This window comes from Melanostigma gelatinosum, assembly GCF_949748355.1.
Source record: "Melanostigma gelatinosum genome assembly, chromosome: 10".
NCBI classification, from domain to species: Eukaryota; Metazoa; Chordata; class Actinopteri; order Perciformes; family Zoarcidae; genus Melanostigma; species Melanostigma gelatinosum.
The window spans coordinates 6,243,851-6,268,885 of record NC_136643.1 but is presented as its reverse complement, the minus strand read 5'-3'; the positions used below and the strand labels follow the sequence as shown (position 1 = coordinate 6,268,885).

General features: G+C 41.7%; 2 protein-coding genes across 2 annotated transcripts; both read left to right on the top strand.

Annotated features, from left to right (window-relative positions):
• The first annotated feature begins 889 nt into the window (after positions 1-889).
• creb1b (cAMP responsive element binding protein 1b) lies at positions 890-12,349 on the top strand. Its single transcript, XM_079276384.1, has 8 exons — positions 890-990; positions 5,268-5,377; positions 5,560-5,706; positions 5,800-5,900; positions 6,488-6,642; positions 8,125-8,310; positions 8,536-8,689; positions 8,947-12,349. The coding sequence occupies exons 2-8, from the start codon at positions 5,276-5,278 to the stop codon at positions 9,089-9,091; spliced, it is 990 nt and encodes a 329-aa protein (XP_079132510.1). The 5' UTR covers positions 890-990; positions 5,268-5,275; the 3' UTR covers positions 9,092-12,349.
• A 786-nt stretch (positions 12,350-13,135) lies between these two features.
• ccnyl1 (cyclin Y-like 1) lies at positions 13,136-24,588 on the top strand. The gene is made up of 10 exons (XM_079276499.1): positions 13,136-14,115; positions 15,899-15,973; positions 16,058-16,101; positions 16,480-16,580; positions 16,973-17,008; positions 17,123-17,174; positions 18,987-19,106; positions 21,566-21,732; positions 22,674-22,836; positions 23,042-24,588. Exons 1-10 carry the CDS (start codon positions 13,950-13,952, stop codon positions 23,156-23,158), a joined length of 1,041 nt encoding a protein of 346 aa, XP_079132625.1. The 5' UTR covers positions 13,136-13,949; the 3' UTR covers positions 23,159-24,588.
• Positions 24,589-25,035: the final 447 nt, after the last annotated feature.

Here is a 25,035-nt window from a genome sequence, read left to right as displayed (position 1 = left end):
ATGAATTTTATTTATATAGCGCTTTTCACAGACAGTAGTATCAAAAAGTGCTTAACAGAGCAGATGGTGGCATAGTGGGACAGTGGTTATAGCAGTGTCACTTCACAGCGAGAGAGTCCTATTTTTAACCCGCCTGGTGTGTATACTCTCGGTGGTGGAGTACTAAGTTGCCCTCACGTGCGAGTATGAACGGTGACAGAAAAACTCTCATGGATGGACACATAAAAGTAGCAATACTTACTTGCGAAACTACTAAATTCAGAATCCTTCTTAAGTAAAACAAAAGTAAAAAATATACTTTGAGTACACAAAGTAAAACTACTTCAAGCTTAATCTATAATAATATAGTATATCATAATGTATTACTTTATTTCTACTCTAAACTGGCAAAGTAATTAATAAAAGCACAAAAAGTAAAATGTACAATATTTGCCTCCAAAATGAGAAGAAAGAGGTATAAAAATGAAAACACTCAAGGAAAGTACAGTACTTGAGAAAATATATTTAGTTACAACTTACAACCCTCACTGAAATCATCTACACCTACCATATATATGGCTTATTCAAACCAAAACTATTTTCACAACCTAAAAATATAAAATATAAAAAAACCGTTTTCTGTGATTTAGGTGAACCTTTAAACGCCAGTGAATAACATGCCTTCATGTCCGTGGTGTTTATCTAACATGGTATTGCTGTTGTCGTTACATAATCATTAAGCTGTTTGTTTATTGTAAAATGTCATTTTTCCGAACGCTTCACGAGGCGGTCGTCATGTTCCGCTCCTCCTCGGTATTTTCCGCCCGTCTCCGTCCCCGCGTCGGGCCTTTCCGGCCAGCGTCGCCAATCTGCTTTCTCGTCCTTCTCCAATCTCCGTGTTGTTGTTCCCGGTGACGCGGCGGAGGTGTAGCCTGACGCGGGCTCTTACGTGTCGGCCAGAATAAAAGTGGAGCTCCGGAGGCCCGCGAGTGACGAAGGGAGTCCGTATCGGTAAGGACGGAGCGGTATCCGGGGCTCAGGGAGAGGCGGTACGCGGCCGTAGGAAGTGTCGGTCTGGTCGGGTTCGGCCCGAAGGAAACAAAGAGATCATGGCGCCGCGGTGTGTTTGTAGCAGGAGGGAGGGGAGGCTGCGGCGGTTTGGGAGAAACGGAGAAAACTGTGCGGCTTTTTGTCGCGAACCAAGAGGGACACTTCGTGTGTTAACACGTCAGAAACTGTGATAGGACTTTAGCGGTTTTTAAAAATACACACTAATTATGCTCTAACAGACAGATTAATGCGCACATGTTTTGCGCCGTTTCCCAGCGCATTGAACCCCATCAGTAGTGATATGTTTATTTATTTCTGCTACTTGCCCGATTTAATTCAATATTTTCGAATTTCTGTTTTTTACACGCGCTCACCTTGTCGATAACCGTATCGTTTCTATTTCCCATTCATTGTATCTCGATAGAAATAGGGCTGTTTTTACAGGCCGTCGCGTTTGGCGCACAAAACATGAACTCAAAAGGCCTGGAGATTTTTTTTAACACGCTTGTTGAAGTTTTAAATAAGTTGTATTGTCTCCCGGGGATGTGGCCGGTGTGTGTGCGTCGAGGGGGGCGTTGCTCCGGCCATGTGGCTCCGCTGTCACACGAGTGATGTTTTGAAAAGTAGAGGGAGAAATGTGTGAAGCCAATCATGCGGCGAGAGAGCAGCTACGCACCGCGTGAGATCACCGAGCCACGCGTCCCCAGATAAGTGCTCTCTGTACCGCCCGAGGTCCGATCTGCGGTCCCGAAATGACCTTTTATTGTTAGTGATGAATGCAGTGTAGATTCAGAGCCAGAGTTTAAAGTGTGTCTTCCACAGAGTTAGTTAGTTTCTCCTGTGTAGACTCTGTTGAATCCCAGAAGTTATCAGTGGTGGAAAGTACATTTACTCAAGTACTCCGCAATTTTGAGGTATATATTTACATTTTCTGCTACTTTTCTATGTTTACATGGTTTATTTATTTGCCATTTTACAGCACAGGGGTTGCACAATGGAATATAAGCTGATGCCACTACACGCGCACACACACACACACACACACACACACACACACACACACACACACACACACACACACAGAGAATATGTATACACCTATTATATTAGAATAGAATAATATGAAGTGAAATCAAATGATGTATACAGTTACTTATATCCCAAACCTTATATACTTACTGAGATGTTGGTTTATTGTGGGAGTGAGGGTGTGTAATCTGCAGAACCATCTTAAAAGAAAGTTAAAAAGTAAATTTATACACTACGATAAATACTGTATTGTACCTTTTATTCTGCTTCATTTATTTAATCATTTTAGTTACTTTACAGATTAAAAATGTGATCAACAAATCAGTTATGATGTAGTTAATAATTATTATCCAATGATGTAATACATATTAATCAGAAATGGGCAGTTGTACATAATGTCTACTTTAAGTACCAATACGATACATTACAGTCATTTAGCAGATGCTTTTATCCAAAGCAACTTACAATTCAGAGTCTATCACATTTCTACACCCTAGGGAGCAATTTTGGGGTTAAGTGTCTTGCTCAAGGACACATCGACATGCGACTAGCAGAGCCCGGGATTGAACCGCCGTCCCTCTGATTGAAAGACGGCCCTGCTATCCACTTAGCCACAGTCGCCCAACACTTGTGTACTCTTACAGGAGTAATATTGAATGCAGGACATCTACTTTTTAACACAGTATTGCTACTTTTATTAAAGGCAAGGCAAGTTTATTTTTATAGCACATTTGAACAACAAGGTAATTCAAAGTGCTTCACATAAAACCATTAAAAACATAAGGCAAAATAAAAGGAGATTTAAAAACGATTAAGAACATTCATTGAAACAATAAAAACAGTCATTAAAACACAAAAAAACGGTGTAAAAAAGAAAGTAGTAAAATGCAGGAAATTGATTAATATCCTTGAATCTGGTTCAATTGAAGGCAGCAGCAAACAGAAAAGTCTTCAATCTTGATTTAAAGGAGCTGAGGGTCTCAGCAGACCTGCAGCTTTCTGGGACTTTTTTCCAGATATGTGGAGCAGAAAAACTGAACGCTGCTTCTCCATGTTTAGTTCTGACTCTGGGAACAGAAAGTAGACCGGTCCCAGACGACCTGAGGGGTCGGGATGGTTCATAAGGTAGCAGCAGATCAGAGATGTATTTTGGCCCTAAACCATTCAGTGCTTTGTAAACCAACAGCAGGATTTTAAAGTAAATTATTTGTTGGACAGGAAACCATGCAAAGACCTCAGAACTGACTTTCAATCATTTGTCCTTGAAAACAATTACTTCTGTTTTGTCTTTGTTTAATTGAAAGTACAAGATCTGAGATTCTTCCAATACTTATTATTGTTGTTGTTACAATACAATTCATTAAAAAAACGTCAATCAGTTTCCTCTCTAATTAATTAATTATTGAAATATTTTATTTTTTTACATAAACTATTTGTCTCTTTATAATAATCTATTCATCCAACACAGTCCCTCACAATAGTGATGATTTAAATGCCATAACAGCTTTTAGAGCTTCTTTACTAACCGAGGGAAACATATAAATGTTTGAACTACAGATAATGGGTTTTTAATCTTTATATGAGCTAGTCAGCCAATAGGGTGTCATCACATCTTTTTGTTTCTGTTCCATTTACATTAAAGTCATCCATACTGTTATCACGATAACGTACTTCTCTTTCACCTTTGCCAAAAAACCTGTCCATGCTGGCAACAAGGAAAGCCATTTTAGTGGTGGTGATTTCAATGTATTGCTGCGACGTAGTGTTAGTGTAGCAGTGGAATCACCCCAGACTGGTGCTGGGGGAAATTAAAAGGTCACTGATGATGGTTGGCCATTAAAAGCATCATTAAAAATTATGTTTTTTTACTCCAGCTGGCGTCCTTTGTTCAACATTTAGAAAGGTTCAGGTACAGAGGTGTTTCCTAATACAACTCAGAACAATCTTCTCAATTTTTCAATCCTCTCTCTCTTTTTTGGAGACTGTTGACTTGAGTGAAACCTTGTCACCAACAAGAAATTAATTTATATATAAAATAAATATATATAGCAACACACGGGATTCCAGAGCACGTCATTATCCAGAACAAATGATTTTACACTAAGCTACACATGCTGGAATGCTGAAACAATTCATCCAGACAAACGTGTAACAACTGGAACTCCACGCCTCCTTTGTGGCCCTCCAGGTGAATTCTCATGTTTTCCCACAATGTATTCAATATTAGTACAAATACCTTACAGTGAAATGCAATCCACTGTGACACCACAAACACACAACAGAGTGACTGTAGAGCAGAATCATCACCTCTCAACAAAAAATGAACGCTACAAGATTCATAAATGTAGATTTAATTTTTTTCTCACCATTTTAAACATCTATTGCTCTTACTTTTATTTCATTGGACATTTTACGCACTTTACTGTAAAATGAGGTGAAAACCTCGTAATGCAAGAACCCATTTATTATTTTATTAAAACATAATTTAATGCCAAATCAATCTTTCAGCCACAAATGTATTTGTCTTATGTAAAAAACAACAGCAAGGTTCAGTGCATCACAGGTACCACGTTTCCTCATTTTCAAACAAGAAACAACTTGTTCATAGTGTCGTTAGTGGTGTAATAAACTAAGATGGAACTGTTGGATTTCAATTTACAGATAAAACCACAATAGATACGATCAGTCATCATTGTTCAGGACCAGTTTTCTCACATTTCTGACCAGCGCTCCACCTCATAATCCACCAAGATCCAGATGTTTTTATCTAGCGCGCACATTCGGCCTCCCACACTTTTTAGAGTTCAGCACCTGTGACTCCATGCTGAATTTTACGACTGCTACTGTGGTGGTGCAGCAGAAGACCAACATTCACAATCAAAGTTTCTTTCACCTTCGGCCAGAACAAGGAACTTAAATATTAAACATAAAAGATTTAATGTTTAATAGTTAATAACAGATTCATGGGCATCTGGTCGATATGCTACGGTTTGAGATTGCAGCGTCATTCTGGGTACATCCATCGAGGTTAGGCAAACATTCCTATGTGATGAAAATGGAAGAATATTTTCTTAAGGTATCTGCAGTTCATTTCTGCCGTGTTTGCTTGTATGTGTTTGTTTTTTTCAGTTCGTACCATCTGTGGTGCTGATCAACAGATGCTGGCGGCTGCAGATTTTAACAGCCTCTCCCCGAATTTTCATCCTCAGCTCAGCCAATGAAGATGGAGACCGTGGAGGTTCAGCAGGGACTGGAGGCTGTTGTGACTGAGACCGAGACCCAGCACATCACCCAGGCGCAGATCGCTACTCTGGCACAGGTAACGGGAGACGTGAACACCGCCGTGGGTATCGAACAGGCCATGAGGATCGGGAAGTGCCGCTGGTTTGCCGAACATTTTGAAAGAAAATAACAATTGTAAAATGTAAAATAGAATAGAAAAGATTGGCGTTAAAGTGCACGTGGCAGACAGCCTGATCATGTCACCTGTGAATTTTTTAGGTAACCATGACAACAGGGCACATCTCAGCAACCGGTCCCACGGTAACGCTGGTGCAGCTTCCCAACGGACAGACGGTTCAGGTCCACGGTGTGATCCAGGCCGCACAGCCGTCTGTCATCCAGTCCCCACAGGTCCAGACCGTGCAGGTAAAGCACACACACAATCCTAGTTTTGGCTGTTTTTAGATTTAGCCACAGGATAAAGAGCATGAAGTCAGAGGGTCCGTTGGTTTGTTCCAGATCTCCACCATAGCAGAGAGTGAGGATTCACAGGAGTCCGTAGACAGTGTCACTGACTCTCAGAAGCGCAGAGAGATTCTGTCACGACGCCCCTCATACAGGTAATGTGTGTGTGTGTGTGTGTGTGTGTGTGTGTGTGTGTGTGTGCGTGTGTGTGTGTGTGTGTGTGTGTGCGCGCAACACTTTCAGGAGACCGGCAAAACAATTATAATACCTCATAACTAAAGCAAACTTGGCACGTTTTTTTTCGCTTTGTTATTTACACATTTTAGATGGCATCCAACTGTATCAGTCAATATTTTCATATGATTAATAAAACTCAATATGATACAAAACTGGGCGAAAATTGCATCAACAGTGCAACACCAATTCATTTTTTTCAGCTCTTTTTGATTTTCTCCCCCATTCAGCTCTTTCTATAACTAGAAGATGTATTGATTGTGGGAAAACCTTGTTTGCTGTAAACAGTGATAATAAAATGATTGCAGAAAAAAACCCAAAACCCAGTACCCAAAATCTGGGGATGAAAAGTTGTTTCAACCATCTGGCATATTTTCTTATTGAAAGTACCCAAACAATGAGGATTACATGTATGAGACATGGAAATGACCATTGAGAAACGGTGATACTAAAACTGATGCAATACTTCACATGAAATAGAACTCCCGTTGTCGTTTTCCCCCGACAGGAAAATCCTGAACGACCTCTCGTTCGACGCACCGGCCGTCGCTCGTATCGAGGAGGAGAGGGCCGAGGAGGATTCCACCATCGCCGCCGCCACACATTCGATCACCACCGTCACTGTGCCCACGCCCATCTACCAGACCAGCAGCGGCCAATACAGTAAGTGATGGTTGACTCGGTGCAGCGGTGTCCAAGGCCGCAGGTGGACGACTCGCCCGTCACACCTTGTTCAAACATCAAACATGTGCCCACGATTAGGGATGGGTGGCCTTAGGATTTATTAATCTCTTCTTTTCATTGCAAAAAATATATATTTATTATAATAGTCATTATTATTATTACTATTACTATCATTATTATTATTATTATTATTATAATTAATAATACGAATTATTATTATTATAAAAAATTATAATAATACAAAATAATAGGATTAGAATTTATTTATCGATAAAATATAACAAATATTACAAAATATTGTTTTTTATTATAATAGTCATTATTATTATAATTAATAATAATAATTGTTTTTAATTATAATAATAATAATAACGAATTCAGAAAAGGATTAGAATTAATTTATATATCAACTATAACAAAATATTGTTTGTAACGGGTGCGACAGGAAAGTCAATATACGAGTTCAATATTCTCCCGTGAAACAAATCTTAGTAAAACAGATCATATTCTTGACATTAAAACACAGAGTGAAGTTTGAAACGAGCGAGCTGCGGCTTTAAGATGTTTGTCCATTTACCTGACATGAGCCTCGGTGCACACGTCAGTGAAGACAAAGGGAAACACGCAGAGACATATTGACCATGAGCGGTCGACTATTAGACGACTGGATCTAAGGAGCCTGATTCCACTGACAACGTTGCAGTCGAATCGTCGCAGTGACGGGAAAATGTGGTGATGTCATCGCTCATAAACAACAACATCACAAGGCCACTGTTTCAAAATCAAGGACTACATTTACTAATCACGAGCCCTCACATAAACGCAGCACCATCAGAGCGCAGGAATTTTTTCACATTTATGAACGATCCTCGAAACCCAGCTGCTCGCAGGTTGCGTCTCTCTCTGACTCTCGTCATTGGCGCTCCCCTCCCGTCTGGGTATATTGCTCCAATGGAGAACATGGAATTATGAAGGAAAGCGAGCAAGATAAGAAGCTGTGTCTCTTTGTCTTATCGATCTCTGGTCTGTGTCAGTACTATGGACACTATACCACACACACACAGAACAAACAGTCTAAATGATTTAGTTGTTTTTACTGTTTTTTTATTGATACATAAAGCTATATATATATATATATACACACACACACACACACACACACAACACACCTGTGTAAGTGTGTAAATAGTCAATTGTTCGCTAACTTGTTGCCACAACCACTTTATAAAGTGGAAATGTGCGTCTGTCAGCTTCTTTTAGATAAATATATCTTTTCAATCCGGTTGTGTACTCACCCATTGCCCCGGTGAGCGGTTCTGTTGACAGTGGATCTTACGAACAGTTAGAGCAGGTTAAACACATGTTGACAACGACTGGTGAGCAGAGCTGGACGGCAGAGTATTTCTTCTCTCTCATCATTTCATTCCTGTTCTTTGGTTTGTTCCCTCTCGCCGAACACAGTCGCAATCACACAGGGCGGAGCCATTCAGCTGGCCAACAACGGCACGGATGGAGTCCAGGGCATCCAGACTCTGACCATGACCAACGCAGCAGCAGCCGCCCAGCCTGGAGCCACCATCCTCCAGTACGCGCAGACCAGCGACGGCCAGCAGATACTGGTTCCCAGTAACCAGGTGATGGTCCAAGGTGAGCGGGCTGAATCAATGAAGCGGTGTGTAAAAGGGCTGAAGCGTGTGATGTGTTCATTTTGCATCGAGATCCATCACTTTTTAATGTATGTATTTATTTTTATTATGAATCCTTTCACAAAAAGCTTTTTTCCCTTCCTAATCTTCGTCATTTTCTGCTGTTATTATTTCCTATTTATAGTTTTTTTTTAATTTAAAAATAATATGTGACCACACCTTCCAGCCGCCTCCGGTGACGTCCAGGCCTACCAGTTCCGAGCGGCCCCCGCCAGCACCATCGCCCCGGGGGTGGTCATGGCCTCTTCCCCTGCCCTGCCCACCCAGGGCGCCACCGAGGTAGTCACCCGCAAACGGGAAGTCCGCCTCATGAAGAACAGGTATGAAAAGAGGGGGGGTGTCTGGTCTCAATAGTGGCTTTGCTCTGGCATCAGGAATTCCCCAATAATCAAAAATAAAGGTCAGTCTGGGGTAGGTGATAGATTTATTAAAACCAGACAATAGGATGACGATAAATAAATGACACAGCGTTCACTAAAGTGCCCCCTGAATATGAATAAGACAGCATCCCTGGGCGCCTGTGATTGGCAGCCCACTGTATAAATAATACAAGAAATGTGTCTCTTCCTTCCTATAGAGAGGCGGCGCGGGAATGTCGCAGGAAGAAGAAGGAGTATGTTAAGTGTCTGGAGAACCGAGTGGCCGTCTTGGAGAACCAAAATAAGACACTAATCGAAGAACTGAAAGCCCTCAAAGACCTGTACTGCCATAAATCCGACTAGCTCGTTATCCCGACCTTCCACACGGCTCGCTAATCCAGTCCTACTTCTACTACCTTCTCTTCAGTGGGCTGTCAATAATCATTCAGTTAAAAAATACACACAATCTTTTCAATATCAGTGCACAAAAACAGCAGTTACAATCCAGCTGCTGACAAGTTAGTGGAACACTGTGCTCTTCATTGTAGGGGTACTACACTGGACAGCAGAGTCCAACGAGGACAAGGAGATACTATCCTTAAAAACTCTCCACGGGGTTCATTTCCACCATCTACATGGTCTCTTTTTACAGCCAGATCACGTCAAACCGAATGGTGGACTTCCTCATATTGAATGGCCTCCCTGGACTGTAAGCAATAACGCCCGATAAATTGCCCTTAAAGCATCGCCGTTGCTGCTATGGTTACCTGCAGTGAAAATGTGCGATTGTTAAACTCTGTTGAATGAGTCACATATAATATATTTATTAATGAGTATTTTCACTGTTTAACTTTACAGTCACTATGATGAGTTCAGTGTCAAACAGTCAACTGGCCAAAATTATGACAACAAGAAAAATAACATTGAAAGTATGTTTACAACTTACAGCTTTATCCTAAAACAGTGTCTGATGTTTCGGTTTCAGGATGTGAATGAATTATGATCTTCTAACTTAATCCACATCAACTTTTTTCAGAAATATGGCCACCAGTGTAGCGGACTCTACAATTAATTGGACACAAACAAGTCTTTTTTTAATTTATTTTTAAGATTCTACCAACGGCCGATCTTTTAGGAGGCGGAACTGCGTGTGTCAGCAGACTGTAACTTCTGTCAACAGACGGTTGTTGAGGTGCTAATAAAATGAGACCATTAGCAAGCCGAGGCACTGTTTTATAGGAAGATTATTGTTTTTACGACTTGGGGTTCCATATTTATACTTTTGGCCAACATTTCTATTAGATAAAGTAACATTACTCGCTACCTTCGGTCCAGTAGGGAAGCAACACAAGAGGTGTAATCTGTGTAAACTAATCTGAATGTTGAAGTTATTACGCAACCTGGTTGCTTTGACTGACAGCACTTAACACGGTTCTGCACACAAGTCGTTTTTTAGAGGCAAAGCTCAATTTTAATGATATATATATAGACCACGGTTATATGACAGATACAGCTGGGTGAGTAGAAGGTTGTCTCGTCAAAGATTAGACTCGAAACAGATAATGACCAGGTTGTACAACAGCGCACATTTAAGTTATTCAAACAGACCTAAATGTTCGGTCATCTCATTGTGCCACACTAAACAGTCAGTTTGTTGTCAAAAAAAAAAGACCACCATAATCAAAGTTATCATTCTAACGCGACATTAATTTTTCAGTTTTTTTTTTTTTACAAGGTGTCTGTTTTGCAACGTCTGTGAATTAAATGGTGGTACAACATGGATCGAGATGGCAGAGCCATTTATTGTAAATGTGTAGCAGATTCTTTGTGATATCTGCTACAAATACATGAGTTTAACCCTAACGATCCATGTTATGTTTTGTCGGACTGTGTGTTTGTCGAGAAGATACGTGTGCGTATTTGTCCGTTTATTTTTTTATATAACTACATAGTCTCTACGGCATGTGTAGACCTCGTGTGTTTTTGGTTTGTTTGATATGGGAAATGTTCTTACGGCTTGTACAAAACCAACTTTTGCATATTTGTAACATACATTAATGTATAGTAGAAGACAGAGTACGTGTGTGTTCATGCAATCCACCAGGCCTACCACCGTCATGGCAGCTAAGTGTGTGAGAAAAGGCCTTCGCTGGTTATATTTCGGAGCGCTTTGCTCTGTTTAGGATCGGCTGTGTTTGTTTGTAGAGAGCAGTCAGGTTCCACAACATATATCAGGTGCTTTTTTTTGGGTTAATTCTAAAACTGCACAGAACATTTGTTTCAGACTCATCCACACATGGCTATGTTTTTAACTGGAAATGTACTTTTATCTCAGCAGGAATGTCTCCATTAACAACTGTTTTAGATATCTTCCAATTGATCAAATGAAAGCACAACTTTTCCTTCCTTCTAGGCACTTCATATTTATTTTACTGCAAAATTACACTAGATTTTAATTTAAGTTACAAGATATATCAACTCAATCATGTGCTGATTTAAACCGTAAACTAACCTGAATCCTCTAAACCAAAAATATTTGACAGTTTTGGGGTAAAGCATACTTGTTTGTTATGGGAACTATACATTCTTACTGTTTCCTCCAGCTCACTGTTGTTTGAAACTTAGCAAAGTCATTGAGATGGAGTTACATCCGGAATTGCTCAGTTATTACGAGACCGTGATGACAGGTGGGCGTGAGATGATGAACCCTGACTCCGTTCAAAGACGGTCTTTGGTTTATTTGGTTGAAAGCTCCAAAAGCTAATAAGTGGCACTTGAGTTGAAAAGGTTTTTACCACAAAGTTTCAAAACCTCAAGTCGTGGGCCGAGAGGAAATTTGGGGGCACCGATGTGCTCCTTACAATTTAGTTTTGTTTATTTTATATCACTTAACAAAGATCACCAATTCACGGTAGCTCTGTCCATTTTATTTTTCTAATTTAACATGTTGATATTGTACAGTATATATCTATTTGTAATGTATAGAGGATTAAAGGGTTGAATCAGCTAAAGAATTCACAGCAGCACCTTCAGAAGGATTTGAATGAATCATCTCATATCGATCCATAAGAGGAGAGGATAAATTGAATCACTTATGGAACAACAGTATCCGGGATTTAAATATGCTTGTGTGGCTGCAGAGCACTCAAAACGTTTCAATACCGGTGCCATTATGATACCAGAGATGCTGAGATGAAAACTTTTGTACGTGTATTCTGGCAAAAAAAAGAAAAAAAAGTCCACCTTTTTGCAATTCACATCTATAGTGCTGGTGCTGAAAAAAAACAATCTTTTTGTTTTATTACACTATCTTTTCAACAAAACCAAATGGAACAGTCTATACCCACGGGCCTCACTTGTGCATGAAACAGATTGATATCCATGTGTGTAAAAGTATATATAGAGACTTTCTAGAACAGTAATAATGTTTTTTCTAACTTTTAATGTGATCAGTTTCTATATTGCCACTTTTACAAGTTATCAATTTCAAAATGCCATGTATTGTATCGCATCGTGTAGACGAGGTCACCAAATGATGCGTCGTGTAGCGTTCGTTTCAACGTTGTCACAGTATAAAACTACCAGCTCATTATTGGAAAGTGCTGTTACTCTGACATTACATCCCTCTTTTGTAAACACTTGCTATGTTGCAATAAACTTCTTGAAGATTATGTATTGTGAATTAATTAATCAATCAACAATCCGTTCCTGACAGACACTGAACCATGAAGGGGTCATTTGTTCACATAAATAGACATTCACTTGAAATACTCTATTCAAGTGAAAGTGCAGGTTTCTTTAAATCTTGTTTAAGAGAAGGAAAATAAGTATCCAGTAAAATTAAGTATTAAAAGTGAAACACTCATGCAGACGTGATTTCTTTTTCTTTATTATATTGCATATGCATTCATGTGTACGCAGCATTTTAATGTTGCAGCCAGTGGAGCTAATTTGAACTATTTACATTCTGTAGGGTAATTAAATCTGTAGCAATGCATCATATTTAATAAAGTTATTATATGTTTTGGATGTAAAATATTGTCATCAAGTAACTAGTAACTATACATGTCAGATGAATGCATACTAGTAGAATATTACGCCCAGGGAAGATGTGATATTGCTTGAATGAGGAGAGATGCTGATTGGCAGGTAGATGCAGTAGAATAATAGAGGACGGGCTTCAGTTTCCACCGTCAAAAAAGGGTGCGGATCGGTGACGATACCAAAATAGTAGCGTTTTAAAATACAGTTCATCGGTTTAAATCGCCTTCAACAGAGCTCTTTCAACCACTGTGCGGATCCAACAATACATTGTTTTGAGTTTTCAGCCAATGGGAGTGAATGGAATTTCTAAGTAGGCGGGGCTACAATATCTCCGTGCCAAGTGGTGCCGTGAGCTCCGGCAACAGATGGCGGCAGGGAGTACACCCAGCACAAATCTGACGGGGTGGAGGCACTAATGGGGGGAGTCCGGACCATCAACTAGACTTATTTACCTAATGAAGAACTGGAACACGGCGTAGTCAATCTGACCTCATTGAGAATTTCTTTCTTACAGTCTTGGATTTTTCTCCTTTTGCCAAATTTTTCCACAAGAGGCCGCAGAAACCTCGGGCTAGATTTGGCTACACACCGACCTAAGTGCATAACGTCTGCGGGATTGTTTGGAAAGTCTCGTGAAATGTTTTTTGCCCGAATTTGGCGGTTTTGAATGGTAACATGTTTTAGAGTAAATTGTCGGTACAAGATAGCTGTAATTTATGTGGCGTAGAAACAAAGTTAAGGAGACAAGCTAACTAGTTAGCGAGCCTGCTACAATGCTAGTTAGCTAACGTTACCTAGCAGCAGCGAAACTCTAGCATGTTTGAATGAATGAATTGGCGACTCTCTGCATTTAATTAACAGCTGCTTTATGTTATTATAACAACAAGTCGAATAATTCATGAGACGAAACCGATTTTCTACAACAGGGTGAGCCTGTGTGGCAATCTTCTTTGACTGTTAACGTTACACAACGTACGTTAACCCTCAAATGGACAGGAATGCGGCTCCAGGGAGTTGGTGGACAGCGCCGATTTAGCACGCAAAGACAGTATTGTGCTAATACCGCAAAAGCCTGGTAATGTTCATGAAGCCAGGGGAGGCTAATTTTAGCTAGCTACAAACCTTTTGCACTACTTGGACTTGGCTGCGATAGTGTGACGCTTACGCCCGCTTCGGAATGGGGAACACCGTGTCATGCTGCGCCTCTCCCGAGTCGAGCCCCAAGTTACCGTCGAGACAACCCGCAGAGCGGCTGGAGGAGTTCCATACCAGCACCGAAGTGAGCGACGACGACAACACCGTGCCCTACCTGCAGCACATAAGCGACAGAGAGGTCCCTGACGGTAGGCGTCCACCTGATACCCAGCACACCTGTGACTGATTAAACAGCTTTGAAACTCCCACTTTCCTTTCCTGTAGTAGAGCACATGCACGTCACACCCATGCTGTTTACAGGGAGGTTCATCTTGATCTAGTCGCTGCCTTGATCTAGAAGCTCCTTCACGTGAATCTAAGCATACCGACTTTGATGACAGATAATCCAAATATCCACCACATGTGTGCACACGCACCCGGTTGTGTCAGCATAACACTAATATAGACACACAAACAAGATCAATCTAATGACTTGGTGATGCATTCTCTTTCACGAGTGCAGGGACATGCACTCAGACGCCCTCTTTGGCTAGTATCAAGTTGCCGGATGTGTTTATTGCCATCCCGCCGCCATCAGTGCACTGATGATGATAGTCTTCTCACTAGGTATTTCGGCACTGCAGCATCATGTTGAGCATCACCTCACATCACCCAGTCAGACATTAACAAGGAAAACAAAAATCCCTCATCTTCTCTGCGGCACATTAACCACTTGGAAATGAGCAATAAAAACAAACCCCTCATCATTTATTTATTATTGTCTTTTACCAGCCTCAGTTTTATTTCCGTGGCCTATTATTGAGCGGGGTGGGTGAGAAATACAACTAGTAATAGAGAGGGATCACACCTTACCCAGAACAAACATGCTTTAAAAAAAATACAATGCATCTGTGCACAAACTGAGTCTTGTAATGTGCTACTCAGTGACATTAACTTAGCAGCACCATGCCCACTGCTTCAGAGACACAGTTTAAACTAAGGTTAGCAAATGGGACACGTCTTCAGACAATAATCCCCCCCTCACGCTGTGATACCGGCCCCTGCTGGGGAAAGCATCTCAGAAATGTCCCTGTGATATGGGCCCGAGCTCAGTTTTGTACTCTAAGACCACTTGTGTCGCTGCTCCCAGACTTGCATGGTCTTCATACCATGCATGTTGTTTCCCCCAGTCCTTTATGTAACGCGCTGTCTGCTCGGATTTAGAAAGAGAACACAGTTCTCAAAGTCAATGCTCGTGTACACAGTGCTGTCTGTGTGTTTGCATTGCCTGAATTTAAAGTTCTGTCTGTACAGTATCTTAATGTCCACTTCTGGAAGGAATAAAAAGCATCAAAATATTTTTGATCACTTACATTTATATCTCGGACAAAAGACTGGTTGTCTATTCTCACTTTAAAGAGAGTGAGCCCACTGGGTGATGAGAATTCTGATACAAAAATCATAAGTGTCTCTGGTAGAAGTTCAGTGTCTGCTTTTCATTATAACTGAGTGAAATGAAAGTCATTATCAGAGATATGTACTGACTTTAATCAGAAAGTAAACAGTTTAGGAATGTTAGCCGACAGTACAACACAAACATGCATTATACACCATCCACAAGTTAACATTTATTTGTGGTGTCGAGTCTTTGGCCATCTCCAACCCACAGACACAATCAGATAAGCGATATCTTCCCCGGTCAAGCTCTGCCAAATCTGCACTGCAGCCATCTTTACTTCCTGCTCGTCTCAGATGCTGTTTGTTGTGAGATAAATCCAAAAGACTCGCGTTGCATCATTTCCTTCACGGTGGATAATGACAACATACAGAATCACACTGTTATGTTAGAATCGTTGCGTCGGCTAATGGCTTTCTGTTCTCTCCTTTGGCTTCATCATTACCCACCAGTGAGAGAGCTAAGCCACACACAAGGCGCCTTCTGTTGACAGATTGTCATTATATAGCACTTATGTGCACTTCTTGTTTCCTCAGAGCTGGCCTCGGAGTCCAACCCATCTGACCACGCCCGGGCGAGCACCATCTTCCTCAGCAAGTCCCAGACAGACGGTGAGCAATGAAGACATGGTACACACACCGGAAACACATTGTTTGGCTAGCTTGGCTTTGTTAAACGTTTCTCTTCTTTCACAGTACGAGACAAGAGGAAAAGCAACCACATAAATCATATCAGCCATGTAAGTGTCCCAATCTGAATGTTGATCATCTGATTAGTTGAAGTGATTACATGTGCTATGGCCCTGGAGGTGAGTTTACTCTGTAGATTGGCCAGTTCAAGTTAGTTTTATGAATTAACTGGTGCTTCTCTGTCGTAGATATTTAGTGTTTTGTGTTTAATATCTTAGAGGTTTTTACCAACAATAGAAGCTGTTCGTAATGTAACGTCTTCGGGAACAGCTGTCAATGAGCATAATGTCAGGCCTAGATATTTGAGATGTGGTCAACTATTTAGTTGTTAAGTATGGAACCGGTCTAAAAGAAATGCAGCCACCAGGGCTAGTTCCTGGCCTGTGATGAGTTCAAGTTGTTTGATTGTGTGATTTCAACTTCTCAAGGTATCACCTGGTCCCCTGTCGAAGAAATACAGCTCCTGCTCTACGATCTTCATAGACGACAACACCGTCAGCCAGCCAAACCTCAAAAGCACAATCAAATGGTGGGAGAATCTAACACACAGAAAAAAACGCACACACATACGCACACGGCCGTGTTGTCTAAAAGTCGCTCATCTCGCATGAAAAAATCCCGTTGCATCACAGCGTGGTAATCCTCGAGTAATGCTTCATGGATGCGTGACTAAAACAGATGCTCTTCGGCCTAATTTAGGATAGTCCTCTGAGGACTTTATTTAAGTGAATTTGGAAAAACACATTTCATCAGGATTATCTCCGTGTGTTTAAATACAACCGCTTTGCTGGATGTGGGCAGATGTTTTGGTGTGACACACACAGAGTATATTAGTCTCCAATTGAGATGTTTGTTATTGAAGCTTTTTAAGGCAAAAACTACAACACATTAACACTATTTTTCTTTTCCCTCTTTCTCCAGTGTCACGTTAGCAATATACTACCACGTCAAAAACAGGTAGGTGTCTTTTTATTTGGTCTCAGCCATGAAATGAGTAAAATGTTCGTTGTTTAATTAAAAACTGGTATGTGTGTAAAGCCTGTTGACCGATGTACCTGTGTGTTCCTTCAGGGACTCAGGCAGGTCACTGGACATCTTTGATGAGAAGTTGCACCCCTTATCAGTGAGTATGTTCATGAGATTCCCTCAACACTCAGCCACACTTGAATGTTGAATCTGACAGCTGGCGAACCACGAGCAATCAGCCGTAAGCCAAGATAAGCGATGGGATCTGATTCAACAGCTTACCCCTCGATAGGGCCGTCCCAAGTAACATTTTGGGGGCTTCAGTAATTTGGGGTGTGTGTGGGGGGGCGGGGGGCTATACTACTACAGGCTATACGTTACAGAAAATGCATCACTAATGGAGGCCGGCTCACTCTAGGCAAACTGTATCAACCTCTCACACGCTAAAACACACACACAGAGGAACGAGGGAGAGTTTTAGAGAAGCTTCTTATCCTTACGAGCGTCAGTCGCCGCTACACTTCACTCTGAGAAACAGATCTCAGTCAGATATACAACTACTAGAACAACAGAGGTGGGAGGGGAGAGGACAGCAACACAAGCTGTCGAACTCTCTTCAAACTTTGCTGTTATTGTCTTATGAGAGATGAGGACAAAAAACTGTGCAATAATCACGTCTAATACGATAGCCCATAAGAACAAATTTGCTCTCATGTTGTTCTGTGAACAAATTCATAAATAAATAAACTGTAGCCTACGTCAACATATAGGCCTTAAATTAAATACCTGGCTTGGAGTAATGCATATAAAAAACCTGATACATTCGATTACTGATTTGTACGTTGATTACCATCGGTCAAAGCTTTGAAGCCTTTGGGTCAGCTTTACTCCTCGAGTACGATCTGAGTAAATGTCCACAGCAAAGACGTCTGGTCTTTCTCTGAAATTAGCATCTCCTTTGCTGTGGACGGTTTCTTTTTGTCCTTTCCTTCAATTATTTTCCTTTTGATTTCACGTCCAGGTGAAATGTAGTGGTGTCCCAACAAGCTGCATTCCCTCTTCTTCCTTCACATTGAGGGCTCATAGCGCCTTGTGAACGGTTCAAGAACAAACGTGAACTGTAGTCAGTTATGCATCTTTAAAATGGACGTGATTCACAGCCTAAAGGAACACGAGCAGGACAAATGTGTGCTTTCTCTTGTACTCATTTACAAATGGTTTCCATTCGGCAGCAGACTTGTGACAAGTTGTTTGGGGGGCTTCGCCAAGCTGAGGATGACATCAAGTAGAAGGGAAGTGTTAAAGAATTTGGGATAAAACTGACCCCAACATTGACGATATCACTGTCTTTTGTTAGAAGTTACACTTCGATAGAACAATCTGCTTTTCAGCCAGCGTGATTGTGATGTTGTACATTTAAGATACATTCCATAAATGTGGCTATTGTGGCTCTACGGGTAGAATACGTGGTTCTTACATCAATCATTTGAAATGACGGCCTCTGATCCGAACAAAAGTAAACGCACAAAGCAGCCCGCTGGAAGAGCACTTAGAGCAACACTTGAGCATTTTCCACTTTTCAGACATTTGTTATTGGATTTATTTTCCCCAAAAACTTTATTTATTTGTTTTCCAGACAAATATCAGTAATACACTAAGCATCAAATTGGACTTTAAGTTATTACAAAACAGAAGGTCAAAGAAAGAAACGGAACACATGTATGAGAAAGCAAACAAAACAAGACATAAGAAAATAAATATGAGACCATCTAAGTGTGTGTACAATCGAATCATTTAAATAGACATGGTGAGGACATTGAAAAATGGTCAGTTTGTCAGTTGGGGGATGGTGTTAATGGATTTAAATACCAGAACCAGTCTCACTCTCACATATCACCGGTGAATCGGTGCAGATGAAGCCATCGCCTCGCAGCCTGCCTGACGTGTGTGAACTGCTTGTCCCGTACAGAGAGAGCCAGTGCCGGATGACTACTCCCACGTCGACCCAGAACACAAACTGATCTACCGCTTCATCAGAACTCTCTTCAGCGCCGCACAGCTCACGGCAGAGTGTGCCATTGTCACCCTAGTAAGTCTGTCTCTTCCTGGCGCTGTGGTCTACACACCGTGTTTGTTAATAGAACAACAATATTATTCTTGGCACTCATTGGTGGGTTTAATAGAGGTCTAGTTCAGTGCCAAATTGAGTTGAGGCGTAAAGATAGTCCAAATTTAATAAAGCATAGTTTTTGTAAGAACTCGACTGTCCTAATCAAATCAGACACTCTAGTCTTTGAATTCCTTCAGAATCCAGTCTGATTCTAATGCTGCGTTCACACCGGACGCGTCGATTTTTTGACGCAGGTTGAGATTACATACAAAGTCTATGCACAGACGCGATGAGACTGGCCCACCGCGATTTTGCGATGGCGCGACGCGGTTTTGCGTTGGACGCCGCAAAATCGGCAACGCGCGAGTTGAAATTTTTCAACTTCTGCGAAATAATCACGTGACGCTGTGGCGCGATAGCCTATCAGCGTTGAGTTGCTCCCCCTGTCATCCTGCCATTGTTGAATCACGAAATAAATCCTGTAGCCGTCTGTGTTCACCCAGAGCTCTACGATACCTCATATCAACAGAGACCGGACCAAACTATGTGTATACAAGTTATTTCGGAGTCCCTTTTTGTCGGTTTATTTTCTTTTAAATCACAGCCAAATCAGTTTATGTTGTGTTCCTACAGCTGTAGTAAACAGCGACCTGTGGCTTGCTGGACACAGTGAATACAGCTCGATACAATCCACGGAGCTCCTCTGAACAATATTATGAACCAGACATGACGGCGTTTGGCATTCCGACGTTTGAGGGACTTCCACAACACGTACAAAGCAGCAATTGTCCTTATTCCTTTCACGGTTGACAGCGGAAAGAAATGACGGCCAGATGAACGGCTTCCAGTCGATAAACCACGCCCCCTCTCCGGGGCTACGCGTTTTTGCGGCGTTTGGTGTGAACACGACCGGCGGCGCGTTGGACGCGTTTTTGCGGTGCGTCAAAAAATCAACGCGTTTGGTGTGAACGCAGCATAAGGCCATTTGTAAAGATGGAGAATATTTTTACAGTTCTAAAATTAATTCTAAAAGAGAATTACACAGAACTACATTTGATAAAGTTCATGATTGACTTGAAGAAGAACACACAAGCAAAGTTTTTTATTTTTTATTTTTTTTATTTTTTATTTTTTTTTATTCTTGTAGTTCAAACAATGATGTATTACCATAAACCGGCCACCAGAGGGCAGCAAACTGCTACAACCTGATTGGTCCCAAACGACACTTGACAAGCGAGCGTCTGTGTTATGATCACATGTCACAGTCTCTCCATCAGACATGATCAGAAAGCATCATACATCTGATGTTAAAGACTGAGCACATCTGCTTTTAGAACGTGGCGCTGAAACAGAAATGTAGAACAAAAATAATTTCTGTCACAGTTTCTTTGGTATTTTTTTATTTTGTGTGCCTGGCAATTTTACGTTTAAAACGAATGTTCTGTTTTTTCATAATGGCAAGCCGGCCCAAATTAATGTCACCACAATGTTGTTGATTTTCACAGTTGGTAGCATGTAGTGTGTTTGATCTGCTCTTGCTTTTCCAATGAGTGCAACTACACCATCATCCTCTAAGGCAGAGGTCTTCAACAGGGGGTCCGCGGAGGTACTGCAGGGGTTCTGCGAAATCTTTGGTTGATTACACAATTTAAAAAAAATATATATATATATGTAATATATATATATATATATATATATATATATATATTTTTTTTTTTCTCTAAACATGAATCTGTCCATTATTGTAATAGTTCAGTATTGTATGAATGACAACAGGTATCTTTATGCATGGCAGTGGCACTAATAGGCCATTACTAATTTTTCGTTTCCACGTTTAAAATTAAAACGTCAATTTGAATATCTTGTATCATGCAGTTGACAGACAATGTTGATATTGGCATTGGTATCAGCTGACAAGGTATGTTTATGAATGGCAGTGGTACGGCCTCCCTACTCACTGTACCTTGCATATGTTTAACATGAAAATATGAACCTGTGTATTATTTGAATAGCTTAGTATTGAATGCACAATAAAGAGGTATACACGGTACTAGGCCCAGTTTAATATAAAACACATTTTTATACAATATATATATAGTCGGGGGTCCCTGCGCCATCTCTCTATCAGTTTGGGGGTCCTTGGCCTGAAAAACGATGAAGACCCCTGCTCTAAGATGTTCCCGTTGCAACACAGTTATACTAGATACATTTATTAAGTAGTGGGTATAGTACAGTTAATTGTGTATTACCACGTAATACAGGTAGAGGGGAATTTGCTGGTACACAGTACGTGGACTTTGCTATTACCCAGGGTTCACCTGGCTGTTCTCCCCGGTAGCATATAGGGAACCAATAGGGGAATTATTCAGGATTCAAATGCCAAAAGCTTGCTGGTTCCTCACTTCAAACTTTAAATGTGAACATTCTCCTGACTCCAGGTGTACTTGGAGCGCCTGCTGACCTACGCTGAGCTGGATATCTGCCCCGCCAACTGGAAGCGCATCGTCCTGGGAGCTATCTTGTTGGCTTCCAAAGTCTGGGACGACCAGGCGGTGTGGAACGTCGACTACTGCCAGATCCTAAAAGCCATCACTGTGGAGGACATGTGAGTCTGTTTTTTTGATATCTGATATATTTGCGTGCGTGAGTGCGTGCGTGCGTGCGTGTTGAAGAGGTTGAAAGTGCCTCCCTGTTTTTTTGCAATTTGCAAAGGTGCGTGCACCGCCTGCATGTCCGTGAGCCCCCATCCCTCTCTGACTCTCTCTCTCTCTCATATATGTCTGACCCGCACTCTCTCCACTCTGTGTTTCATTGCTGTCATTGAAGTGTCTTTGTGAGCCTGCTCGGGTCCGGGTGGACTGATGGGAAGAAGGGAGAGACGGAGAGAGAGAGAGAGGGAGAAACGCTGGGGAGGGTTTCTCAAGTGCTCTCACTGCTTCTACATAATGGCCCCCGGCTCTCACCCACTCCATTAGTTGCCCTGGGAGACCAGACATCACACGCACACTCGCGCTCGCTCCTAGCCACCTTTGCTGACCAACAAAGCATCCTAGATGCCGTCTCCTTGGCGACCACCTCCCTTAGCTTTTCTCATGGCAGTGATGATGATGGGCGGGAGGAAGGCTGATGTCGGTGGTAGTCTGAAAAAAAGTGTGTGTGTGTGTGTGTGTGTGTGTGTGTGTGTGTGTGTGTCCATTTCTTTGGTAAAAATCAAATCACCTGCAACCGCAGATGAAGCAAAATGTTTTCATCGGGATCTCATAGGATTGGGATTACTTTTATGTTTTATTGAGTATTATTATATACTATAAAACTGTAAAATACATTTTAATTAATTAATTAATGCACCTCCTGACCATTTGAATAACAATATGTAGCAAACGCTCATATTGATCTGGCAACACACCTCCACAGAAGATGACATTGCTTTTTAGCCCTCTGCTCTTCCTCGGTGTAATGTCCGATGAACGAGAGCTGTCGGCTAAAGTTCTGGTCGGACGTTTTTGTCTGCGTGGAATAACCCTCAGGTCTCTTTCCGCCCACCAGGAACGAGATGGAGCGCCACTTCCTGGAGCTGCTCCAGTTTAATATCAACGTGCCAGCCAGCGTGTATGCCAAGTACTACTTTGATCTGCGGCAGCTGGCTGATGACAACAACCTCAGCTTCCCCCTGGAGCCTCTCGACAACCAACGCGCCCAGAAACTAGAGGTGAGCCGCCCTCCGCAGAAGCCGATCAGTTAAATTCAGTTTATCCCGGTTGGTCTCGTTATGATGCACCTGTAATATTTGCCTGTTTCTGGCCCAGTGCTCATCAGCTGATTCATCATGTTCTGGTTGTGCAGAGCTCTTGAATTAAAACACAACGCTCAATTTCTTTCTCGGTAACTGTGTCTGTGTGTGTTTGTCCGTGCAGGCCATTTCAAGACTATGCGAAGACAAGTATAAGGACCTGAGTCGATCAGCGATGAGACGATCCATCAGCGCCGACAACCTGATAGGTATACGACACTCCAACGCTGTGCTGTCATAGGCCGGAGCTCACCCCCGCAGCCAGGACCCCAACTCACTGGTTCAACGTAGCCGCACGGACAGGGTTCAGGCTTGAAATGCTACTGTATGACCTCAGCATTACGACCGTAGAGCGGCGCCATTGAAAGCTCCGCCACACAACTATTGTTTTCACAAATCCCTTATTTATTTCTCTCTCGTCCCTTATGTCCCGGAGCAAGTGTCCCGTGGGAGTTGCTCTCCTGCCGTTATCTCTGAGGGGTGGTCCTGTCTTTGTATTGTCCGACAAATGTCATTTTTCCCCAAAAATATTTGAATTATCCCATGCAGCCTGAGCGTTATTCTATGTTTTAGTTGTCACCAAATTCCATGAGATGACCAAAACCGACAATGTTGGTCCGTCTCGCTGTACTTTCTGGCTTCCCTACCCTCACTGTGCCACTCAGCCGGTTTGTACTGAGGACGTAAACATTCAACACGGCTCACTATCTAATTCTTGAACGCTTTTTGAGAGGCATCAAACGGGAGGAAATGGTGCATTTGATGGTCTATTTGTAGCGCTGGATTAATACACATTTGGTGCTTATAGTGAGTATTTACAGCAGCAGGCCGGTGCATGTAGGATCGACTCTAAATACACAGTGTGTGTGTGTGTTCAAAGGAATGAAGGAACATGTCGCCCAGTGCAGCAATGTGGCTCATTGGTGTATTTTAACAGTTTTTGTTCAACAAAGGAGTATCAGGCCTTGAGTACACAGACAGCGGATCACTTCAATGTTTCTTTTGGTCTCTTTTTTTGGGGATTTGTTGACTACAAGAAAATATAGAATTAGACATATATTTAATAGGCTGATCAAATCTGATGCAAATCTGTTCCTTGTAGATCAGAGCTACTTTTTAAGAGTGTATAAAAACCATGTTTACCATTAATTCCAGTGTTGTATGATTCTAGTAAATGGACACGTGAATTTGGATGGAGCACACAGCATGTCAGGGTGTTGAACTATACATATTCCACAAGAGTCCAACTTTGAGTCCAGCTGTTGTAGCGAGTCTGAGAATCCGGAGTGCCGGTCTGGGGTCAGTTTCGCTTTCCGGATCCACTTCGGGTGGTCCAAAACAATAATCATAGGGCCGACTTATAGTTTCTGGATCAGTATTGCTTCGGAGCGGCTCCCAGTAGCAGTTAGGTTGACATGGTGACGAGATGTAGGTCCGGTCCACACGGTCCACCCTCAGTATAGTATGTGTACCCTGCCTCAGAGAGCCTGTGCTTGTCCCAGACCCCCCCACCAGAGCGCCGGAACAAACTACATAGACATGGAGGGGGATGAAAGAGACTGGCGGGTACGCTCCTCCTTTTTGCTTACTATGTAGGCTACTTAGCTGTGAAAGTTGTCTTGTTTTTAATTGAAAAAAAATAAGTATTTTAAATAAACACTAATCATGTATAACAAAGACATGGCGTGGTCATTTCAAATTGTGTTTGTGTGTATGATCAATGTGTTGTGTGTGCGGCTCGCTGCGCTGTCTTGGCACAAAGCTGATGTAACAGTACAACCAGTCTGCCACCAGTCACATGCCCGGAAACATCATTAAGTAGTGAATCTACTTTCATGAAATATCACATTATCCTTTCAGAAGAAAAGGTTCATGGCCTTATCTGCTATTTCACACAGATTATGACATTATTATTATTATCGTATATCATCTTCTAATTAAGCTGATCATAAGGCGAGCTATGTCCGGATCTTTCAGGATCACTTTATTTCTCGGCTCAACACTTCCCTGGATTTGTTTTGAGTATTAGCCTTTTTAGCTATCGGGATGCTATCTGCTATTTATTTAAAAATGTGGTTTTTTTATGATGCAAACTTCACCAAATGTCTTCAATCAGAA

What these genes read in the sequence shown, in the direction of transcription:
- creb1b (XM_079276384.1), top strand. Translation starts at nt 5,276, where the DNA reads ATGAAGATGGAGACCGTGGAGGTTCAGCAGGGACTGGAGGCTGTTGTG. An exon ending in AGATCGCTACTCTGGCACAG is followed by an intron (nt 5,378 to 5,559) that starts GTAACGGGAGAC and finishes TGAATTTTTTAG; the next exon opens with GTAACCATGACAACAGGGCA. An exon ending in TAACCAGGTGATGGTCCAAG is followed by an intron (nt 8,311 to 8,535) that starts GTGAGCGGGCTG and finishes CACACCTTCCAG; the next exon opens with CCGCCTCCGGTGACGTCCAG.
- ccnyl1 (XM_079276499.1), top strand. Translation starts at nt 13,950, where the DNA reads ATGGGGAACACCGTGTCATGCTGCGCCTCTCCCGAGTCGAGCCCCAAG. An exon ending in AGAAGTTGCACCCCTTATCA is followed by an intron (nt 17,175 to 18,986) that starts GTGAGTATGTTC and finishes TGTCCCGTACAG; the next exon opens with AGAGAGCCAGTGCCGGATGA. An exon ending in AGTGTGCCATTGTCACCCTA is followed by an intron (nt 19,107 to 21,565) that starts GTAAGTCTGTCT and finishes TCCTGACTCCAG; the next exon opens with GTGTACTTGGAGCGCCTGCT.